At 39.8% G+C, this 21035-nt stretch overlaps 1 protein-coding gene across 3 annotated transcripts in view; it reads left to right on the forward strand.

Annotated features, from left to right (window-relative positions):
• The window catches only part of GALNTL6 (polypeptide N-acetylgalactosaminyltransferase like 6), a 1246491-nt gene that overhangs the window by 1120018 nt on the left and 105438 nt on the right, over nt 1–21035 (forward strand). For all 3 annotated transcript variants that reach the window (XM_063638415.1, XM_055276416.2, XM_055276415.2), the window contains one exon: nt 18188–18295. In XM_063638415.1, the coding sequence (XP_063494485.1) occupies nt 18188–18295 (108 nt within the window). The remainder of the gene's footprint in view (nt 1–18187; nt 18296–21035) is intronic.

The raw sequence follows: 21035 nt of genomic DNA on the forward strand, positions 1-21035 counted from the left end.
AAAGTGCACCTTTGGCTCTCCTAGAAGCCCAAACCCTCACTGTTCACGAAAAGAGTTTTTAAATGTGGATATTTGACTTGCAAGAAGACAGAAACCCACCTCATTTTAACTTAGAAGAAAGGAAGAATTTGGGAGGAAGCTCATGGAAATAGTGCAAAAGTCAGGAAAATGGATGAGTCTCTTGGTGGCCTGAGGGCCTCAAGTGCTGCTAGGACCTTTGCTCTGAATGTCTCCTCACCATGCTTCTCAGTATCTGGTCATTCCCGCTCATGGACTCTCCTCCTGCCCCTCAGGCATGGCCGCTGAAAGCTCTCAGGCTTTCATTTTCTGCTTCACCACCAGAGAGGTAGTTCCAGCCAGCATGATGAAACCTCAGAGAAGGACTTCAATTCACCTGGCCTGAGTCATGTTCCCACCCGTGCTATCAGGGCATGGCAAGATTGACAGCCCAAGTGAGGAGCAAAGGAAAATCCTATTTGAATATTTCTGTAAAAGAAGGAAGTTTCTGTTCCACTACAGAAAGTCAACTTTTTAAAAATGTTTTTAAGGCTTTGATTATATTTTTAGCAGATGGTGAATCCAGAAAATTTAAGCAATAAACTCAAATTCTGTAGACATACGGAAATATGGTAAAAAGCAGGTGCTTTGCCTCTGATGTAAATTCTAAGCTGCAGAATAATAAATTAAGGGAAATGACAGGTTAGGTCTTTAATTACATTTTACCCAAAGAAGCACTCTTCAGATGTTCAAATCCACTTATTCCTCCCCAAGACTTAAAGTTTTGAATAAACATTAAGTGATGCATCTGTTTTTAAGGTCCATTCCCCGGCCCCAAATCACTGTTTTTAAGACTGCTTAATGTTATTGTAGAAATGAACACTTTCTTAAAAGTAGTGATCCTGTGAACAATATAACCTCTGAAGCTCTTCTGCTACCACTCAGACCTCTAGAAACTCATTAAACACAAGATAGACCACATTTTTTATACTGACAAAACAGAGCATTTCTTTTTTTTTTATTGTACTTTAAGTTTTGGGGTACATGTGCACAATGTGCAGGTTTGTTACATATGTATCCATGTGCCATGTTGGTGTGCTGCACCCATTAACTCGTCATTTAGCATTAGGTGTATCTCCTAATGCTATCCCTCCTCCCTCCCCCCAACCCCACAACAGTCCCCAGTGTGTGATGTTCCCCTTCCTGTGTCCATGTGTTCTCATTGTTCAATTCCCACCTATTAGTGAGAACATGCGGTGTTTGGTTTTTTGTCCTTGCGATAGTTTACTGAGAATGATGATTTCCAGTTTCATCCATGTCTCTACAAAGGACATGAACTCATCATTTTTTATGGCTGCATAGTATTCCATGGTGTATATGTGCCACATTTTCTTAATCCAGTCTATCCTTGTTGGACATTTGGGTTGGTTCCAACTCTTTGCTATTGTGAATAGTGCCGCAGTAAACATACGTGTGCATGTGTCTTTATAGCAGCATGACTTACAGTCCTTTGGGTATATACCCAGTAATGAGATGGCTGGGTCAAATGGTATTTCTAGTTCTACATCCCTGAGGAATCACCACACTGAATTCCACAATGGTTGAACTAGTTTACAGTCCCGCCAACAGTGTAAAAGTGTTCCTATTTCTCCACATCCTCTCCAGCACCTGTTGTTTCCTGACTTTTTAATGATGGCCATTCTAACTGGTGTGAGATGGTGTCTCATTGTGGTTTTGATTTGCATTTCTCTGATGGCCAGTGATGATGAGCATTTTTTCATGTGTTTTTTGGCTGCATAGATGTCTTCTTTTGAGAAGTGTCTGTTGATGTCTTTTGCCCACTTTTTGATGGGGTTGTTTGTTTTTTTCTTGTAAATTTATTTGAGTTCATTGTAGATTCTGGATATTAGCCCTTTATCAGATGAGTAGGTTGCAAAAATTTTCTCCCATTTTGTAGGATGCCTGTTCACTCTGATGGTAGTTTCTTTTGCTGTGCAGAAGCTCTTTAGTTTAATGAGATCCCATTTGTCAATTTTGGCTTTTGTTGCCATTGCTTTTGGTGTTTTAGACATGAAGTCCTTGCCCATGCCTATGTCCTGAATGGTAATGCCTAGGTTTTATTCTATGGTTTTTATGGTTTTAGGTCTAACATGTAAGTCTTTAATCAATCTTGAATTAATTTTTGTATAGGGTGTAAGGAAAGGATCCAGTGTCAGCTTTCTACAAATAGCTAGCCAGTTTTCCCAGCACCATTTATTAAATAGGGAATCCTTTCCCCATTGCTTGTTTTTGTCAGGTTTGTCAAAGATCAGATGGTTGTAGATATGCAGCATTATTTCTGAGGGCTCTGTTCTCTTCCATTGGTCTATATCTCTGTTTTGGTACCAGTACCATGCTGTTTTGGTTACTGTAGCCTTGTAGTATAGTTTGAAGTCAGGTAGCATGATGCCTCCAGCTTTGTTCTTTTGGCTTAGGATTGACTTGGTGATGCGGGCTCTTTTTTGGTTCCATATGAACTTTAAAGTAGTTTTTTTCCAATTCTGTGAAGAAAGTCATTGGTAGCTTGATGGGGATGGCATTGAATCTATAAACTACCTTGGGCAGTATGGCCATTTTCATGATATTAATTCTTCCAACCCATGAGCATGGAACGTTCTTCCATTTGTTTCCCCTTTATTTCATTGAGCAGGGGTTTGTAGTTCTCCTTGAAGAGGTCCTTCACATCCCTTGTAAGTTGGATTCCTAGGTATTTTATTCTCTTTGAAGCAATTGTGAATGGTAGTTCACTCAAGATTTGGCTCTCTGTTTGTCTGTTATTGGTGTATAAGAATGCTTGTGATTTTTGTACATTGATTTTGTATCCTGAGACTTTGCTGAAGTTGCTTATCAGCTTAAGGAGATTTGGGGCTGAGACAGTGGGGTTTTCTAGCTATACAATCATGTCATCTACAAACAGGGACAATTTGACTTCCACTTTTCCTAATTGAATACCCTTTATTTCCTTCTCCTGCCTAATTGCCCTGGCCAGAACTTCCAACACTATGTTGAATAGGAGTGGTGAGAGAGGGCATCCCTGTCTTGTGCCAGTTTTCAAAGAGAATGCTTCCAGTTTTTGCCCATTCAGTATGATATTGGCTGTGGGTTTGTCATAGATAGCTCTTATTATTTTGAGATACGTCCCATCAATACCTAATTTATTGAGAGTTTTTGTCATGAAGGGTTGTTGAATTTTGTCAAAGGCCTTTTCTGCATCTATTGAGATAATCGTGTGGTTTTTGTCTTTGGTTCTCTTTATATGCTGGATTACATTTATTGATTTGCATATGTTGAACCAGCCTTGCATCCCAAGGATGAAGCCCACTTGATCATGGTGAATAAGCTTTTTGATGTGCTGCTGGATTCAGTGTGCCAGTATTTTATTGAGGATTTTTACATCAATGTTCATCAAGGATATTGGTCTAAAATTCTCTTTTTTGGTTGTGTCTCTGCCTGGCTTTGGTATCAGGATGATGCTGGCCTCATAAAATGAGTTAGGGAGGATTCCCTCTTTTTCTATTAATTGGAATAGTTTCAGAAGGAATGGTACCAGTTCTCCTTGTACCTCTGGTAGAATTCGGCTGTGAATCCATCTGGTCCTGGACTCTTTTTGGTTGGTAAGCTAATGATTATTGCCACAATTTCAGAGCCTGTTATTGGTCTATTCAGAGATTCAACTTCTTCCTGGTTTAGTCTTGGGAGGGTGTATGTATCGAGGAATTTATCCATTTCTTCTAGATTTTCTAGTTTATTTGCATAGAGGTGTTTGTAGTATTCTCTGATGGTAGTTTGTATTTCTGTGGGATCAGTGGTGATATCCCCTTTATTGTTTTTTATTGCATCTATTTGATTCTTCTCTCTTTTCTTCTTTATTAGTCTTCCTAGTGGTCTATCAATTTTGTTGATCTTTTCAAAAAACCAGCTCCTGGATTCATTAATTTTTTGAAGGGTTTTTTGTGTCTCTATTTCTTTCAGTTCTTCTCTGATCTTAGTTATTTCTTGCCTTGTGCTAGCTTTTGAATGTGTTTGCTCTTGCTTCTCTAGTTCTTTTAATTGTGACGTTAGGGTGTCAATTTTGGATCTTTCCTGCTTTCTCTTGTGGGCATTTAGTGCTATAAATTTCCCTCTACGCACTGCTTTGAATGTGTCCCAGAGATTCTGGTATGTTGTGTCTTTGTTCTCATTGGTTTCAAAGAACATCTTTATTTCTGCCTTCTTTTCGTTATGTACCCAGTAGTCATTCAGGAGCAGGTTGTTCAGTTTGCATGTAGCTGAGCAGTTTTGAGTGAGTTTCTTAATCCTGAGTTCTAGTTTGATTGCACTGTGGTCTGAGAGACAGTTTGTTATAATTTCTGTTCTTTTACATTTTCTGAGGAGAGCTTTACTTCCAACTATGTGGTCAATTTTGGAATAGATGTGGTGTGGTACTGAAAGGAATGTATATTCTGTTGATTTGGGGTGGAGAGTTCTGTAGATGTCTATTAGGTCTGCTTGGTGCAGAGCTGAATTCAATTCCTGGGTATCCTTGTTAACTTTCTGTCTCATTGATCTGTCTAATGTTGACAATGGGGTGTTAAAGTCTCCCATTATTATTGTGTGGGAGTCTAAGTCCCTTTGTAGGTTACTCAGGACTTGCTTTATGAATCTGGGTGCTCCTTTATTGGGTGCATATATATTTAGGATAGTTAGCTCTTCTTGTTGAATTGATCCCTTTACCATTATGTAATGGCCTTCTTTGTCTCTTTCGATCTTTATTGGTTTAAAGTCTGTTGTATCAGAGAGTAGGATCGCCACCCCTGCCTTTTTTTGTTTCCCATTTGCTTGGTAAATCTTCCTCCATCCTTTTATTTTGAGCCTATGTGTGTCTCTGCACATGAGATGAGTTTCCTGAATACAGCACACTGATGGGTCTTGATTCTTTATCCAATTTGCCAGTATGTGTCTTTTAATTGGAGCATTTAGTCCATTTACATTTAAAATTAATATTGTTATGTGTGAATTTGATCCTGTCATTATGATGTTAGCTGGTTATTTTGCTCGTTAGTTGATGCAGTTTCTTCCTAGCCTTGATAGTCTTTACAATTTTGCATGATTTTGCAGTGACTGGTACCGGTTGTTCCTTTCCATGTTTAGTGCTTCCTTCAGGAGCTCTTTTAGGGCAGGCCTGGTGGTGACAAAATCTCTCAGCATTTGCTTGTCTGTAAAGTAGTTTATTTCTCCTTCACTTATAAAGCTTAGTTTGGCTGGATATGAAATTCTGGGTTGAAAATTCTTTTCTTTAAGAATGTTGAATATTGGCCCCCACTCTCTTCTGGCTTGTAGAGTTTCTGCCAAGAGATCTGCTGTTAGTCTGATGGGCTTCCCTTTGTGGGTAACCCGACCTTTCTCTCTGGCTGCCCTTAACATTTTTTCCTTCATTTCAACTTTGGTGAATCTGACAATTATGTGTCTTGGGGTTGCTCTTCTCGAAGAGTATCTTTGTGGTGTTCTCTGTATTTCCTGAATCTGAATGTTGGCCTGCCTTGCTAGATTGTAGGATTTCTCCTGGATAATATCCTGCAGAGTGTTTTCCAACTTGGTTCCATTCTCCCTGTCACTTTCAGGTACACCAATCAGATGTAGACTTTGTCTTTTCACATAGTCCCATATTTCTTGGAGGCTTTGTTCATTTCTTTTTATTCTTTTTTCTCTAGACTTCCCTTCTAGCTTCATTTCATTCATTTCATCTTCCATCGCTGATGCGCTTTCTTCCAGTTGATCGCATCAGCACCTGAGGCTTCTGCATTCCTCACGTAGTTCTCAAGCCTTGGCTTTCAGCTCCATCAGCTCCTTTAAGCACTTCTCTGTATTGGTTATTCTAGTTATATATTCGTCTAATTCTTTTTCAAAGTTTTTAACTTCTTTGCCTTTGGCTTGAATTTCCTCCTGTAGCTCAGAGTAGTTTGATTGTCTGAAGCCTTCTTCTCTCAACTCGTCAAAGTCATTCTCTGTCCAGCTTTGTTCCATTGCTGGTGAGAAACTGCATTCCTTTGGAGGAGGAGAGGTGCTCTGCTTTTTAGAGTTTCCAGTTTTTCTGCTCTGTTTTTTCCCCATCTTGTGGTTTTATCTACTTTTGGTCTTTGATGATGGTGATGAACAGATGGGTTTTTGGTGTGGATGTCCTTTCTGTTTGTTAGTTTTCCTTCTAACAGACAGGACCCTCAGCTGCAGGTCTGTTGGAGTTTACTAGAGGTCCACTCCAGACCCTGTTTGGCTGGGTGTCAGCAGCGGTAGCTGCAGAACAGCGGATTTTCGTGAACCGTGAATGCTGCTGTCTGATCATTCCTCTGGAAGTTTTGTCTCAGAGGAGTACCCGGCCTTGTGAGGTGTCAATCTGCCCCTACTGGGGGGTGCCTCCCAGTTAGGCTGCTCGGGGGTCAGGGACCCACTTGAGGAGGCAGTCTGCCTGTTCTCAGATCTCCAGCTGCATGCTGGGAGAACCACTACTCTCTTCAAAGCTGTCAGACAGGGACATTTAAGTCTGCAGAGGTTACTGCTGTCTTTTTGTTTGTCTGTGCCCTGCCCCCAGAGGTGGAGCCTACAGAGGCAGGCAGGCCTCCTTGAGCTGTGGTGGGCTCCACCCAGTTCGAGCTTCCCGGCTGCTTTGTTTACCTAATCAAGCCTGGGCAATGGCGGACGCCCTCCCCCAGCCTTGCTGCCACCTTGTAGTTTAATCTCAGACTGCTGTGCTAGCAATCAGCAAGACTCCGTGGGCATAGGACCCTCTGAGCCAGATGCGGGATATAATCTCCTGGTGTGCCGTTTTTTAAGTCCGTCGGAAAAGCGCAGTATTAGCGTGGGAGTGACCCAATTTTCCAGGTGCCTCTGTCACCCCTTTCTTTGACTAGGAATAGGAACTCCCTGACCCCTTGTGCTTCCTGAGTGAGGCAATGCCTCGCCCTGCTTCGGCTCGCACACAGTGTGCTGCACCCGCTGTCCAGCGCCCACTGTCTGGCACTCCCTAGTGAGATGAACCCAGTACCTCAGATGGAAATGCAGGAATCACCCGTCTTCTGCATTGCTCACACTGGTAGCTGTAGACTGGAGCTGTTCCTATTCAGCCATCTTGGCTCCCCGAGCATTTCTGACTTAGAAAAAATTCTAAGCAGATAACTCAAGAAATCAGGGAAATTTCCCCTGAAAATAAAACCATCATATTCTCATTAAAGACTATAAACACATTTCTAACTTCTATTTTTATTTCATTCTGATCAACAAATAGAAAAGGGGGATCAAGACAAGTCAAAATAAGCTGTTCTTTTTTTCTCGCTATCTCAGAGAATAACCTCAAAATCTAGACTTCAATGAATAAAGGAAAGCAATGCTTTGTGGAAGTGTGTCTTCCCAAAGTTACCATTTTTAGATGTAGTTTTATTACATATAGCCCAGAAAAGTAGTTTAATGATAGACGTAGCCCTTTTCAAAATCTATATCCCAAAGCTTTTCAGGTTAAAAATATTTTAATTTCTAGATAGATGGTAAAGTGCTTGACTGTTTAGTCTTAAGAGTTTTTTCAACCTTACCCTGCCTAAGTCATACCATACAACTAGAAAGTTATTTTCTGGTCCTAGAAATTTAATTATTTATTTATATAGAGAGTGCTGTATTTTTAACATCACTCATTTCTTTAATTTTTAATAAACAACTTGTGAATGAAAATAAGCTCAAAAAAAGCTTATTCCCTTGAAATTTACATTTGAATGTACTATGATCGTAGCTGTTATTTTTAATGGCAACTAGCTACAGAGTGAGTTATCATTAAGTAACTCAGTTGTCTGGAATTAACCTGACTTTATATTAATAAACCAATAACTCATTCATTCATTCAGTCAACGAATACCTACAGAGTACCATGTTTCAGGCACTGTTATAGGTGCTTAGGATACATCACTTAATGAACATAATAAGTAAGTTAGGTATCTACTGAGTTAGAAGGTGTGAGAACACAGGCAGAAAAGGGTGATGAGTACTGAGAGTGTAGGATGGATCAAAAGGATTTGGAGCTATGACTTGAAGGAGATGAGGGAACTAGCCATGTGGAGTTCTGCAAGAAGAGAATTCCAGGCAGAAGAAACAGCCAAGATAATGCCCAAGGGTGACAGAGTATCTGGCTTGTAGGAGGAACAGAAAAGAAGCCAGAATAGCTTGGGCAGAAGGAGGGAAGGAAAGAAGCATGGGAAATAAGATTAGAGAAATAGCCTATTTTGGGACTGAATGCTTTTCATAAATACTTTTTTGAGAATTTGAATTATCATTTCCATGAAGAATATTATGCTTCATCTTATACCTGATCATAATGCTCCCTTATTATCCTCCTAATAACCAGTTTCTTATTGAAACAATTTCATAGTTCATGTGACCAGTATAATTGTATGATTCTATTGAATTTAACATTCTCTATGTCCAAATTTCAGGTTGTGGCTGATATTGAAAATTGTTTTAAAAATAAGACAAACATTTAATTATTCCATCAATTTGAACTACGTTATGATAAAAGAAAAAATGCCAGGCCAGGCACAGTGGCTCATGCCTGTAATCCCAGCACTTTGGGAGGCCAAGGCAGGTGGATCACTTGAGGTGAGGAGTTCAACACCAGCCTAGCCAACATGGTGAAACCTGTCTCTACTAAAAATACAAAGATTAGCTGGGTGTGGTGGTGGGCCTCTATAATCCCAGCTATTTGGGAGCCTGAGGCAGAAGAATCACTTTAACCTGGGAGGCAGAGGTTGCAGTGAGCCATGATTGCCCACTGCACTACAGCCTGGGCGACAGAGCAAGACCCTGTCTCAAAAAAAAAAAAGCAATGAAAAAATGCATGTATTCATTCACAGGTAAAATAACATTTCTTTAAAATATTCATGCTGTCAAAAGAAGACACATTATTTGCAAATGTAAAATATTTCTCTAAGAGTTAACTACTAAAGTATGTCGATATGGTTTGACTGTGTCCCCACCCAAATTTCAACTTGAATTTTATCTCCCAGCATTCTCATATGTTGTAGGAGGGACCCAGGGGGAGGTAATTGAATCATGGGGGCTGGTCTTTCCCATGCTATTCTCATGATAGTGAATAAGTCTCACGAGATCTGATGGGTTTATCAGGGGTTTCCACTTTTGCTTCTTCCTCATTTTTCTCCTGCCACCACCACATAAGAAGTGCCTTTCACCTCCCGCCATGATTCTGAGGCCTTCCCAGCCATGTGGAACTGTAAGTCCAATTAAACCTCCTTTTCTTCCCAGTTTCAGGTATGTCTTTATCAGCAGCGTGAAAATGGACTAATATATATGGCATGCCAATCTTTTTAGACTATCATCACATCATACTACCAAAAACGTCTTTTAAAAAACATAATCCATATCTTTCAGAACAAATATAGAATTTGATACCTGCCACAACAGTGTGCTTTCCTAAGGAATCATGTTCCCACACTAATACCTAAATCCATCTACTCTATCAGAATGTGAATGCTTCTACTGAAATGTGCATAGTTATTGGAAGACTGAAAAAAAAATAAAGTAGTGCATAGTGATATCCAGGGGATAGAGACAAAAAAAACTCTCAGATTAGAGATAGTGGAAGCGGTGTGCTATGGTAAAAGTAAGGGGGCCCTGAGGTTGTATGAAGCAACACTAAATTAGAAAAGCCTTAAGGGCTTCCACATAAGTAGGAGCACTAAGTATAATTGAAAGAAGAAGCCACCGTACTCACCTACTCCACAAATATTTACTGAGTGTCTTCTATGTGCTGAACCCTTCAACAGTAGCTGGAGATATAATAGTGGAAAAAAAAGGTCATGGAATTTATAGTCCAGTGAGGGGAGGCAGATGCTAAGCAAATCATACAGGGGCACTCAAGGAAATCACTTCATTACAGTTATCCCAACTGCTATTGTTAGAGTAGGCAGATAGCTAGGCATGAGCAGGATGGGGAGCCCCTGAGGAAATGGAGGTCTGGAAAAATCTCACACCTCAGAGATCACCAGAAACAGGTAGGCTAGTTATAAGCAGACAGGAGGGGAAACACCTGTGCAGGAAGGACCACTCCTTAAGAGACCCAGTAATTGTCTCTTTGCAGTTAACCTGTCAGGACATAGCTAGGTGTGTCCTGACAAGGAGGGGAAGGGAGTTTATTAGTCTGTTTTCACGCTGCTGATAAAGACATACCCGAGACTGGGGAATTCACAAAATAAAGAGGTTTAATGGACTTACAGTTCTACATGACTGGGAAGGTCTCAGGATCATGGCGGAAGGCAAGAAGGAGCAAGTCACATCTTACATGGTGGCAGGGAAGAGAGAACTTATGAGGGGAATCCCTCTTTGTAAAACTGTCAGCTCTCATAAGACTTATTCACTATCATGAGAACAGCACTGGAAAGACCCACCCCCATGATTCAGTTACCTCCCACTGGGTCCCTACCACTACACTTGGGAATTGTGGGAGCTACAGTTCAAGATGAGATTTGGGTGGGGACACAGGAAACCATATCAGAGGGCAGAGAAATTCCTAAGAAATATGCAGGTACAATAAGTATAGATCTGACCTCTATACAACCTTCCTGGGATGGTGCTAATGAGCAATGCAGCCACTAGGTAGACATAGTATCCAACACTGCCCCATGCATGCACACCAAGGGGAGTATATTAGTCTGTTTTCACACTGCTGATAAATGCATACCCAACACTGGGCAAGTTACAAAAGAAAGAGGTTTAAATAGATTTATGGTTCCACATGGCTGGGGAGGCCTCACTATCATGGTGGAAGGCAAGGAGGAGCAAGTCACATCTTACTTGAATGGCCTCAGGCAAAAAGAGCTTGTGCAGGAAAACTCCCCCTTATAGTAAGCATCAAATCTTGTGAGACTTACTACCAGGAGAACAGCACAGGAAAGACCTGCCCCCATGATTCAGTTACCTCCCACCAGGTCCCTCACACAACACGTGGGAATTCAACATGAGATTTGTTTGGGGACAGAGCAAAATCATATCAGGGAGGGTCCCACAAGCCTGGGGTGGGAACTAGGCAGGGAAAGGTCAGGAACTTAAGGCAGAAGCGGGAAAACTAGACAAAGAAAAAAGGTGATGACTTAAGACAGAGGTGAAAACTTCAAGAAAAAATCCAACATCATAAAAACCCAATGCAGAACTCTCGGGGTGTGCCTGGCCCATTCTCTTTCAGCAGCCCGCTCTGCCTCATCTTTCACAATGTCCTGTCCCTTTAAATAAACTCTCTGCTCCCTCTTTCCCTTCAAGTAAAGCTTTCTGCTGTCTTTGAACTGGCCAAAACCTTTCTCTCAAGACTATTAAGGACTGAGGATTCCCGCACTTCTGGGCAACACTGTGTCCCATTGAAAGAAGGCTCCATGTGCTCAAAACTTTAAGTGGGTCACACATTAGAGCTTCTGTCTGGGACAAATTCTTGGCACCTAGTGAGTGCTCACTACGTATTTGTTCACTTAATGAAGTATATGAAAGAGAAGCACGGGATAGAGTGAGAGCATGAAACAGGGAATCCCAACCAAATCTGGGGACTCAGTGTGAGTTAAGCTGAAATCTGGAAAATATACAGGAGAAGACAAGGAATAGGAAAGAAGGAAAGGGAAGAGGAGAAGGTGGGAGAATTTTCTTTGGAGAAAACAACTGATGGCAGCAAGCTCTGAGGAGGGAAACCTGATCCTTCCTAAGGAATTAAAAATAGCTCTGGCCAGGGGAGTGGGAAGGTAGTGACTGAGAGACAAGTAGGCAAAGGTCAGATCCTGCAAGGTCTTGGAACCTTTATGGAGCAGTTGTAACTTTGCCCTAAGAGCAATAGAAAACCACTGAAGGATTTTGATAGAGGAGTGGTATGCTCAGATTTATGTTTTTTTGGTTTTTTTTTTTTTTTCGAGACAGAGTTTGGCTCTGTCACCAGGCTAGAATGCAGTGGTGCGATCGCAGCTCACTGCAAGCTCCACCTCCCAGGTTCATGCCAGAGGCCTCAGCCTCCCAAGTAGCTGGGACTACAGGTGCCCACCACCACGCCCGGCTAATTTTTTTGTATTTTTAGTAGAGACGGGGTTTCACCGTGTTAGCCAGGATGGTCTCAATCTCCTGACCTCATGATCCACCCACCTCGGCCTCCCAAAGTGCTGGGATTACAGGCATGAGCCACTGTGCCCAGCTCTTTTTTTTTTTTTTTAAGTGATCATAGGGGCCTACGGAGGGAAAAAAATAAATGGCAGGATTCTATAGTTTTCTCAACGCTGAATTTAGAATTTAAAAATTCTGCCCAGAAGTTTCTTGAATTTGACTCAGCTACACAGAGAAACTTCTGAGGGGAAGAATTTTAAGAACCAGGATGAGGTTATCGATAGAAGACATGAATTTTGAGTCCTTGGAAATGGTGGTAACAGAACTCTAAGATGACCTTCTTCCTTGGTTTACTCACATGAATATGTCAATGTTACATGGTAAAAGAGATTTGGCAAATGTAATTAAGATTATCAATCAGTTCACTTTAAGAAGAGGCGGTGATCAAGGTAGGCCTCGTCTAATCACATGAGTTTAACCACTGCTGGGATGGAAGGTCTGTGAAGCAAGGAACTAAAAATGGCGTTGATAAGCTGAGAATGGTCCCCAGTCAGCAGCCATCAAGAAAATGGGGATCTCAATCCCACAATTACAAACTGAATTCTGGCAATAACCTAAATAAACTTGAAAGCAGATTCTTCCCCTGAGGCTCCAGGTAAGAGCTCCACCCAGCAGACACCTAGACTTCAGCCTTGTGAGACCCTTGGTGGAGAACCTTGTTGAGCCCTCATGGACTCCTGACCTACAGAACTGTGATACAGTAAATGTATGTTGTTTTAAACAACTAAGTATGTGGTCATCTGTTATGCGTGTACATCTGTAAACACCATGTTAGAGTGACCCTCTGAGAATAATTAGTTGAAATTTTATTACTGTGTGTCTATTACGTTGTTTTGCTATATCTTAAGAAGGAAAGAGTCTTACTTACCCATTTGGGCTGCTATAGCAAAGTGCTATAGACCGAGTGGCTTATAAATAACAGAAATTTATTTCTCACTGTTCTGGATGCTGCAAGTCTGATATCAGAGTGCCAGCATTGTGGGGTTCTGGAGAGGGCCCTCTACCAGGTTGCAGACTGCCAACTACTCATTGTATCTTCACATGGTGGAAAGACAGTGAGAGAGCTCTCTGGGGTCTCTTTTACTAGTTCACTAATTCTATTCTTGAGAACTCTACCCTCATAACTTCATCACCTCCCAAGGACCCTACCTCTGAATACCACCACATTGGAGGTTAAAATTTCAACATATGAATTTGATAGGGTGGGTGGATACAAATATTCAATCCATAACAGAAAGCAATAATGATTTATTGAACTTTCTATTACGGCACTTTTCATTCTGCAAATACTCTCCTAAGACGCATTTCGTTCACTTCTGCTCACTTTCTAAGTATTTTACAAGATCACATGAAGTGAAGAATAGATTAAGGCCAGAAAATGTAAGGCATTGCTCCAGACCTTGACCCCACATCTTGTCCTCACTTATCACCATCTCCTAGTCCTGCAGGAAAGATTGGCCACATCCACAAGCTAATCAATATTATCACTTTTTTGTGAAAAATAAAAGGCTGTGCCAACAAATTCCTATCTCCCAACTGCAGATGATAAGAAAGTTTCTTTGCCTTGACATTTGCTTATCTTTGACCAATAAGCACTGACATTTGATTATACACTGGACTATCCAGCATTCTCCTCCATCCCATTTCCCACTCCATCACCTGTTGTCTAATTACTTTTAAATTCTACCTCTTTAAAATGCAGGAGTAAGAATTAAAGTAATCTCTCAAATAATTACAGTCACTACATTTGATTAAAAATATCAGAAGAGGCTGAGAAAAAAATGACTATTCATTAGGGTGGAACAACGTCCATAATAAATCCAAAATCTTAGTAATTTAACATTGATATGAATTCTCTATTGTTTGTCTCACAATTTGGAGGAGGAGTCATGAGCAATGCTTCACCCAGTTTTCAGCAACCCCGTCCCCATCCATTTAATGATTCTACCATCTGCTAGGGCCTCAGAATCCTCCTCTGTGTCTTCTGCAATTACTCAGGCTCTGAGGGAAAAATGTATCATAGATAAGGTAGAGAAAGAAGTCCACTTGTAATTTCTTTGGCCCAGAGGTGATGCGCATCACTTCCATTTGCATTCCACTGGCAAGAAACAATTACATAGTCACATCTAAATACAAAGGAGCTGGGAATTGTAACTTGGCTGTGTGCCCAGGAGGAAGTGAGCATGGAAATTGCTGAGTCCTAGCTCTGTATCCCGTACAATAGAAAAAGATGAAATCTATGAGTGATCCATAAATTTTGGTTATCGGTGTTAGTAATTCACTTTTATCATGGATTTAGAAATATGTAGTTCCAATTACTACTGTTGCATAAGAAAGCTTAGCACCATAAAGCAACTGTTTTATTAAGCTTTTGGATTTTGTGGGCCGCAAATTCAAAAAAAGGCACAGAGGAGATAGTTTGTTTCTGCTCTGTGATATATGGAGTCTCGGGGGGGTGATTCAACAGCAAGGGGCTGGAATCATGTAGAGGCATCTTTATTCACAGCACTGGCAGCTAATGTTGGTCATCAGTTAAAACCCCAAGTAAAGGTATTTACCCAATGCATGACATCTCAGGTCCTTGGACTTTTTCACAATGGAGTAGCCTCAGAGAGTCAAATTGCTCACATGGAAGCCCAGAGTTTCAAAAACAAATGCCCCAGAGGACAGGCTATGTGGCCTTTTATGACCTATCTTCAACCACTTCTGTTGTACTCTACTGGTCTAAGAATTCATAAGCCCTCCCTAATTCAAAGAGAGGAGACATAGACCTATCCCCTAAGGGAAAGTTGGTTACCAAGGTCACATTGCAGAGGGGTATGTGCAATGGAAGATATTGTGGTGTCTAATTTTGGAAACTATAATCTCCCACATACATTATCTTAGAATCACTGAATTTCAGTGTTTGAAAGGATTAAGTTCTTTATAGAACAAGAGCCAGCAAACAATAGTCCACTGCCAGTTTTTGTAAGCAAGGTTTAACTGAAATACGCCATGCCTATTTGTTAGCAGATTTGAGGAGTTCCAAAAGATACCATATGACCTACAAAGGCAAAAGTATTATCTGGCCCTTTACAGAAAGAGTTTGCATAATCTGTAGATACAATATCAATTAAACACGTGGACACTGAAGTTAGACTACTAGGTTTTCAAATCTCAGTTCCGGAAGTGGCCAGTTATGTGGCTTTGAATAAGCTACTCAGCGTCTCTAGGCTGCCATTTTCCCACCTTCATAATTGGGGAAACAGTAAAGTCTGTCATTGAATTGTGAGCATTACATGAAATAATTAACGAAAATGGCATAATAAGCATTCATAAATGCTAACTCGTGCTGTAGAAATGCCTTAAAGTATCAGCTAGATCAAATGTCCATTCAAGTCATATGTTTATCTCCAGTGTCATCTGCTGCAGATTTCAATACGGGAAGTTCATTCTATCTTTAATCATTTTATTAGAAATTTCTTCCTACTAGGTTGAAATCTGCCCCCTTATAGCTATATGCAATTAATCCTGGTTCTATCTCCTAAAAGCTCTACAAAACATCTCTTCCAAATATTAGGTTCTTTGAAAAGGCTATCTCTGAATTTTATCTTATCAGAACTACACATCTTTAGTTCTTTCAATTGCCTCTCCTAAGACAGAATTCGCATCACTTTTCAACTTGAAAATTCCCTTTAGAAGGAAATATAAAGCATTTATCCAGAAATTAGCAAAAGACTTCAGGCCTGCAGATAGATCTAGATCGTTGGTCCCTAAATTCTCCATAGTATGTTAATGATGTGTGTTTTGTGCTACTCAGTCTTTTTCCACACTTCCTGCTGTGGAAGAGTTGATTTCTTAAGATCCTGGGACAGGTGTTGCCTTTTTATGTTCAATGTTATAGAGCTCCAGCCTGTGGAGATCTTTCCAGATGTTGATAATGTGGTTTAGACTGTCCAGTGCCCTTACCAGCTTTGTATCACCCACACATATTTCTGAAGGCTTGATACAAATCATTAATAAATATCCCATCAAGTTGAAATTAATACTATGAGTAATCCTGAACTCAATTACAGCAACTGAATGTTGCTTTAATAATTGCACTTCTTCCTTCTTGGACTTCCATTGACCTTAATCACTAATTGTTCAACCATTCTCACTTGGGTGTCATTCCTCTTAGTGAAAGAAGTTGGAAGCAAATATAAAGGAAAACATAAGCATTTCTCTTTCTCTCTTGCAATATTACACTTCAAAACAAGATATGTATCTGTATTACTCAGGGGTCTCCAGAAAAACCAAACCAAGAGTAGACAGAGATTAATTTTAAGGAATTGGCTCACATGATTGTGGAAACTTGGTAAGTCCACAATCTTCAGAGTAGGTGGGCAAGCTGGAGACCCAGGGATTCTGCTGGCAGAATTCCTTCTTGCTCAGTAGAGGTCAGACTTTGTTCTATTAACACCTTCATCCAATTGGATGAGGCCCATCCACATCATGGAAGGTAATTCACTTTACTCAAAGTCCACTGATTTCAAATGTTAATGGAGTGGATCTTTTCTTCACAGAAAGATCCAGAATAGTGTTTGACCAAATATCTGGGCGCCATGGTCCAGCCAAGTTGAGTCATAAAATTAACCATCAGAGTATCTCTTTTTATAATCATTTATCTTACAATAAAAATAGCTAAGACTATAGCCTGTATGAAGCCTGGATTTATGTTTTGATAATTAGTTCTTTTATAATAGAAGGTCTGTTATATAAAACCACAATTAAGTGTGCATCTGTCTGAGAAGGTAGTCATGGTAAAATATAACCATGACTTTTGTTACTAAATATAAAAGTACAGCATCTAGGGCCAGGTGTGGTGGCTCACGCCTGTAATCCCAACACTTTAGGAGGCCGAGGTGGGAGGATCACCTGAGGTCAGGAGTTCAAGACCAGCCTGGCCAACATGGTGAAACCCCGCCTCTACTAAAAATACAAAATTTAGCTGAGCGTGGTAGCGGGCACCTATAATCTCAGCCACTTGGGAGGCTGAGGCAGGAGAATTGCTTGAACACAGGAGGCAGAAGTTGCAGTGAGCCGAGATCACACCATTGCACTCCAACCTAAGCAACAAGAGCGAAACTCCATCTCAAAAAAAAAAAAAAAGTACAGCATCTTAACTGATGATTTTCTGTACCTAAGAAAAAGATCAGTGAGGGGGAGAAATGAGAATGCAACTCTGATTTTTAAGGTTAGCACTGTTGCAAGTTTCAGAATGCAACTTAAAAGGTATGATATGCTTGTGTTCTTTAAAGCATTCACCTATTTTTAAAATTTCACTTTTTATAGGTTAAATTTTTTAATTGGCATTTTAATTTCAAATGTTATTTCTTCAAATGATTTTACAAGATTGTTGAAACAAATATCTATATAAATAAGATGTCTAAGCATGAAATGTGGGTTCAGTACAATATTTGTAACAAAATTTTACTAGAATTTTTCTTAAGCCAACGTGTTGTCTGTGGAAACAGGAGTTTATTGAACTAGTATTTTAGTTTTGGTTTTGTTTTGTTAAGACAGGGTCTCGCTCTGTTGCCCAGGCTGAAGTGCAGTGGTGCAAATGTAGCTCACTTCAGCAAGCCATTCGCCCACCAAGTAGCTGGGACTGAAGGCACACACCACCACACCCAGCTAATTTTTGTATTTTTTGTAGAAATGTGGTTTTGTCATGTTGCCCAGGCTGGTCGTGACCACCTGGGCTCAAGCCATCCTCCCGCCTTGGCCTCCCAAAGTACTGGGATTATAAGCATAAGCCACTGCACTCAGCTGTATTTTGGTTTTAAGCTTTTATGAATCTAGGTTTTAAAAAAAAAGTGGTTTTCTTTTCTGGTTAGCCATTTATAATAAGTAGAAATTATTGATTTAAAGACTTTTAGAGATTTTAAGATGGTTTATGAGTCCTACAGATAATTCCTTTCTTGTGTGAAATTCACTGTTGTCTTTTGTTCTGTTTTTCCCTCTTCAGGTTTGGATGTGTGGAGGAGAAATGTTTGATGTTCCATGTTCTAGAGTTGGTCATATCTACAGGAAGTACGTTCCATACAAAGTTCCATCTGGGACCAGCCTGGCAAGAGTGAGTAACTCAGCATCAGAACAGACTGGGGTTGATATGGCTTTCTGTAACCAGAATAACCAACCTTGCCCATGGCACAGTCTGAGAAAAGCTCTCCAGTGTATAGAGAGCTCCTGTGCTTCTCAGAGTCTTATTTCCATTGCTTAAAGAAGTATTAACTATAATGCTATTTCTTGTTACAAATTGTTTCAAAGCATTTTCACATACATAATATTTAATCTTCACCATTACCTTCTGAGGTCTGTGTTCTTATCTTTATTTTGTAGATGGGAAAATGAAGTCTGAACTAGCTGGTTGTTCACGCTCACGTGAATGCCAAATAGCAGAGTAGGTCCGCGGACCTGGGGCAGCCAGTTCTCTCCACCCACATGGAGTGTAGCAGGATCCATAATAAGTCAGATGGAAAAAGGGGTAAATGGGAGATGGGAAAAGGTGGATGTCCAAACTCTGCCTTCTTCTTTTTTATAACTAGGGCCAGCTCTAAGATTTTTTCCAATATTGTTTTGAATAAAACCTTTCTTGTAAACCAGATGCAAAGACGCTCTTCTCTTCTGCCGTTTGAAACATTTTTATGCATGTTTAGGAGAATGGACTCACAATACCATCTCCAAACAATCCTGACAATTTCTCTGCTTTCCATATTACTTTCTTCAGGGCTAGGTCAGTTTTTGTCACCACAATATGTACCTGCTACTGCTCAGAATCCAAATCTAGAAAAAGAGAATTTTATCACACTGCTACCCTAGAAATCAAATCCTGAATTATTCATTTTGGTTCTTTTACTAATAAGGCTGCAAGATATAACTATTTGGATGTTTTATATAAGGCTCACATAACAAGCTTTTGTAAAAATAAATAAACGAATTCACCAGGAATCATTAGCGTATCAGGAACACAAGGGTAGAGCTTTGGTCTGTGTTAGTTACCGCTGTACTCCCAGAACCTAAAACGGGGCTTAGGGAACACTCAGATATTTGTTGAAAGAATTAATTAATCAGGAAAGCTAAGAGAGGAAAATGCTGGAGATTTAAGTTGTTACTAAAACTTAAATACTTTTTAATGAGTATAACAAAATTTTCTTTTACAGTGAATATTTGTGGGGCAGGGGGAGTTGTTCTTCCTTATTCCCTTTCTGAGAGTATTCATCAACTGGCCATTTTTCTTTAGCCACATCCATATTCTCTAACAGCAATTAGAGCTCCTAGCAATAACATGACGTTACACACACCTTGAATGGAAACACAGGCTGAGTGTCCCTCATCCAAACTGCTTAGGACCAAGAGTGTTTCCGATTTTCAGATTTTTTCCCAGATTTTCAGATTTTTTCCAGATTTGGGGATATTCACATACACATAATGAGATATCTTGGGGATAAGACCCAAGTCTAAACACAAAATTCATGTATGTTTCATATACACCTTATATACATGGCCGGAAGGTAATTTTATACGATATTTTTAATAATTTTGTGCATGAAACCAAATTTGTGTTAGTACTTATGTGCGGGATTTTCTACTTGTGGCATCACGTTAGCACTCAAAGAGTTTCGGATTTTGGAGCATTTTGGATTTTGTATTTTCAGATTACGGATGCCCAACCTGTAGTAATATTCCTGCTTTCCCTAACTAAATTAAAATTTTAATTAGACGCTAATAACATATTCCTCTAAGTAGCTGTCAAAATACACTATTTGAAGGGAAAAAGCAGTCACAAAATCATAAAGTAATTAAAGAGCTGAATTTGGGTAAGGAAATATGGTTTGATTTAGACATAAGACTTAAGACATATGAATCAGAAAACAATAGTTCACAGGAAAGTAAATGATTGAACGATTTAGAGCACATGTCACCAGTCAGCCGGGTAGATATAATAAATCACAGCAGTTTAAAATATCCTAAAGATAATACTGTTCTCTTATGTATCCACTTTTATTCACTCATATGCTCCCCCGCTTGTGCTCTGAAAAGAACCATCCTTCCAAGACAATGGGTGTGTGTGCTTGCTTCCTAGTCTAAAGTAGAGTGTAAAAGCTTGCGGGGGAATGTGGTGGTGATCCAAAAGGACCTATTTTCAAAAAAATAAAACTGCTCATATATTTTCAAGAAAGAAATTAAGTACTTTTTCAAGGATTGTCAAATACAGAGAAACTGGGGTTGGCACATAAAACTTCCAGGAAAAAGTGAATATTTATTCAACTGAAAAAAGTCCATAATTCTGAATTTTAATCTTTTCCACTCAAATTTTACTTCAGGGCTCATTTTTATTTTTTTTTTTCTAAACTGCTAGAGCAATCAGAAAGTCATAAAGATTGAAGCTTGACTGTCACTCGGAGGAACATTTTATGGTTTTTTTAAGTTAAAAAAGGTACATTAAAATGAAAAACAATTCTGATATTTTGTGGGAGCACCTCAACTACCTTGCTACACACTACGTTATTACTATGTCATCAAAAATGAAGAGAGACTTTATGTATACTTCAAATGCAGGGCCACGTCTACTCAACTGGTATTTTAATCTTGCAGCCTCATCAGGAAATGGAGATGGAGGTGGAGACTGGACTCCAAAGGCTTATTTTCTTACTCTACTAAGCTCAATTAATTCTTCAAAATGTGCAGTTTTCACACTGATGATTCCAAAAGACTTCCAAAATATTTAAACACACACATAGACACACAAATATCTGAACAGCCTTAAACAGCCTGCTGGTTGGTGTATACTATAGAAATACATTTGTAAAATT

Source organism: Symphalangus syndactylus, chromosome 4 (assembly GCF_028878055.3).
Source record: "Symphalangus syndactylus isolate Jambi chromosome 4, NHGRI_mSymSyn1-v2.1_pri, whole genome shotgun sequence".
Classification (NCBI taxonomy): Eukaryota; Metazoa; Chordata; class Mammalia; order Primates; family Hylobatidae; genus Symphalangus; species Symphalangus syndactylus.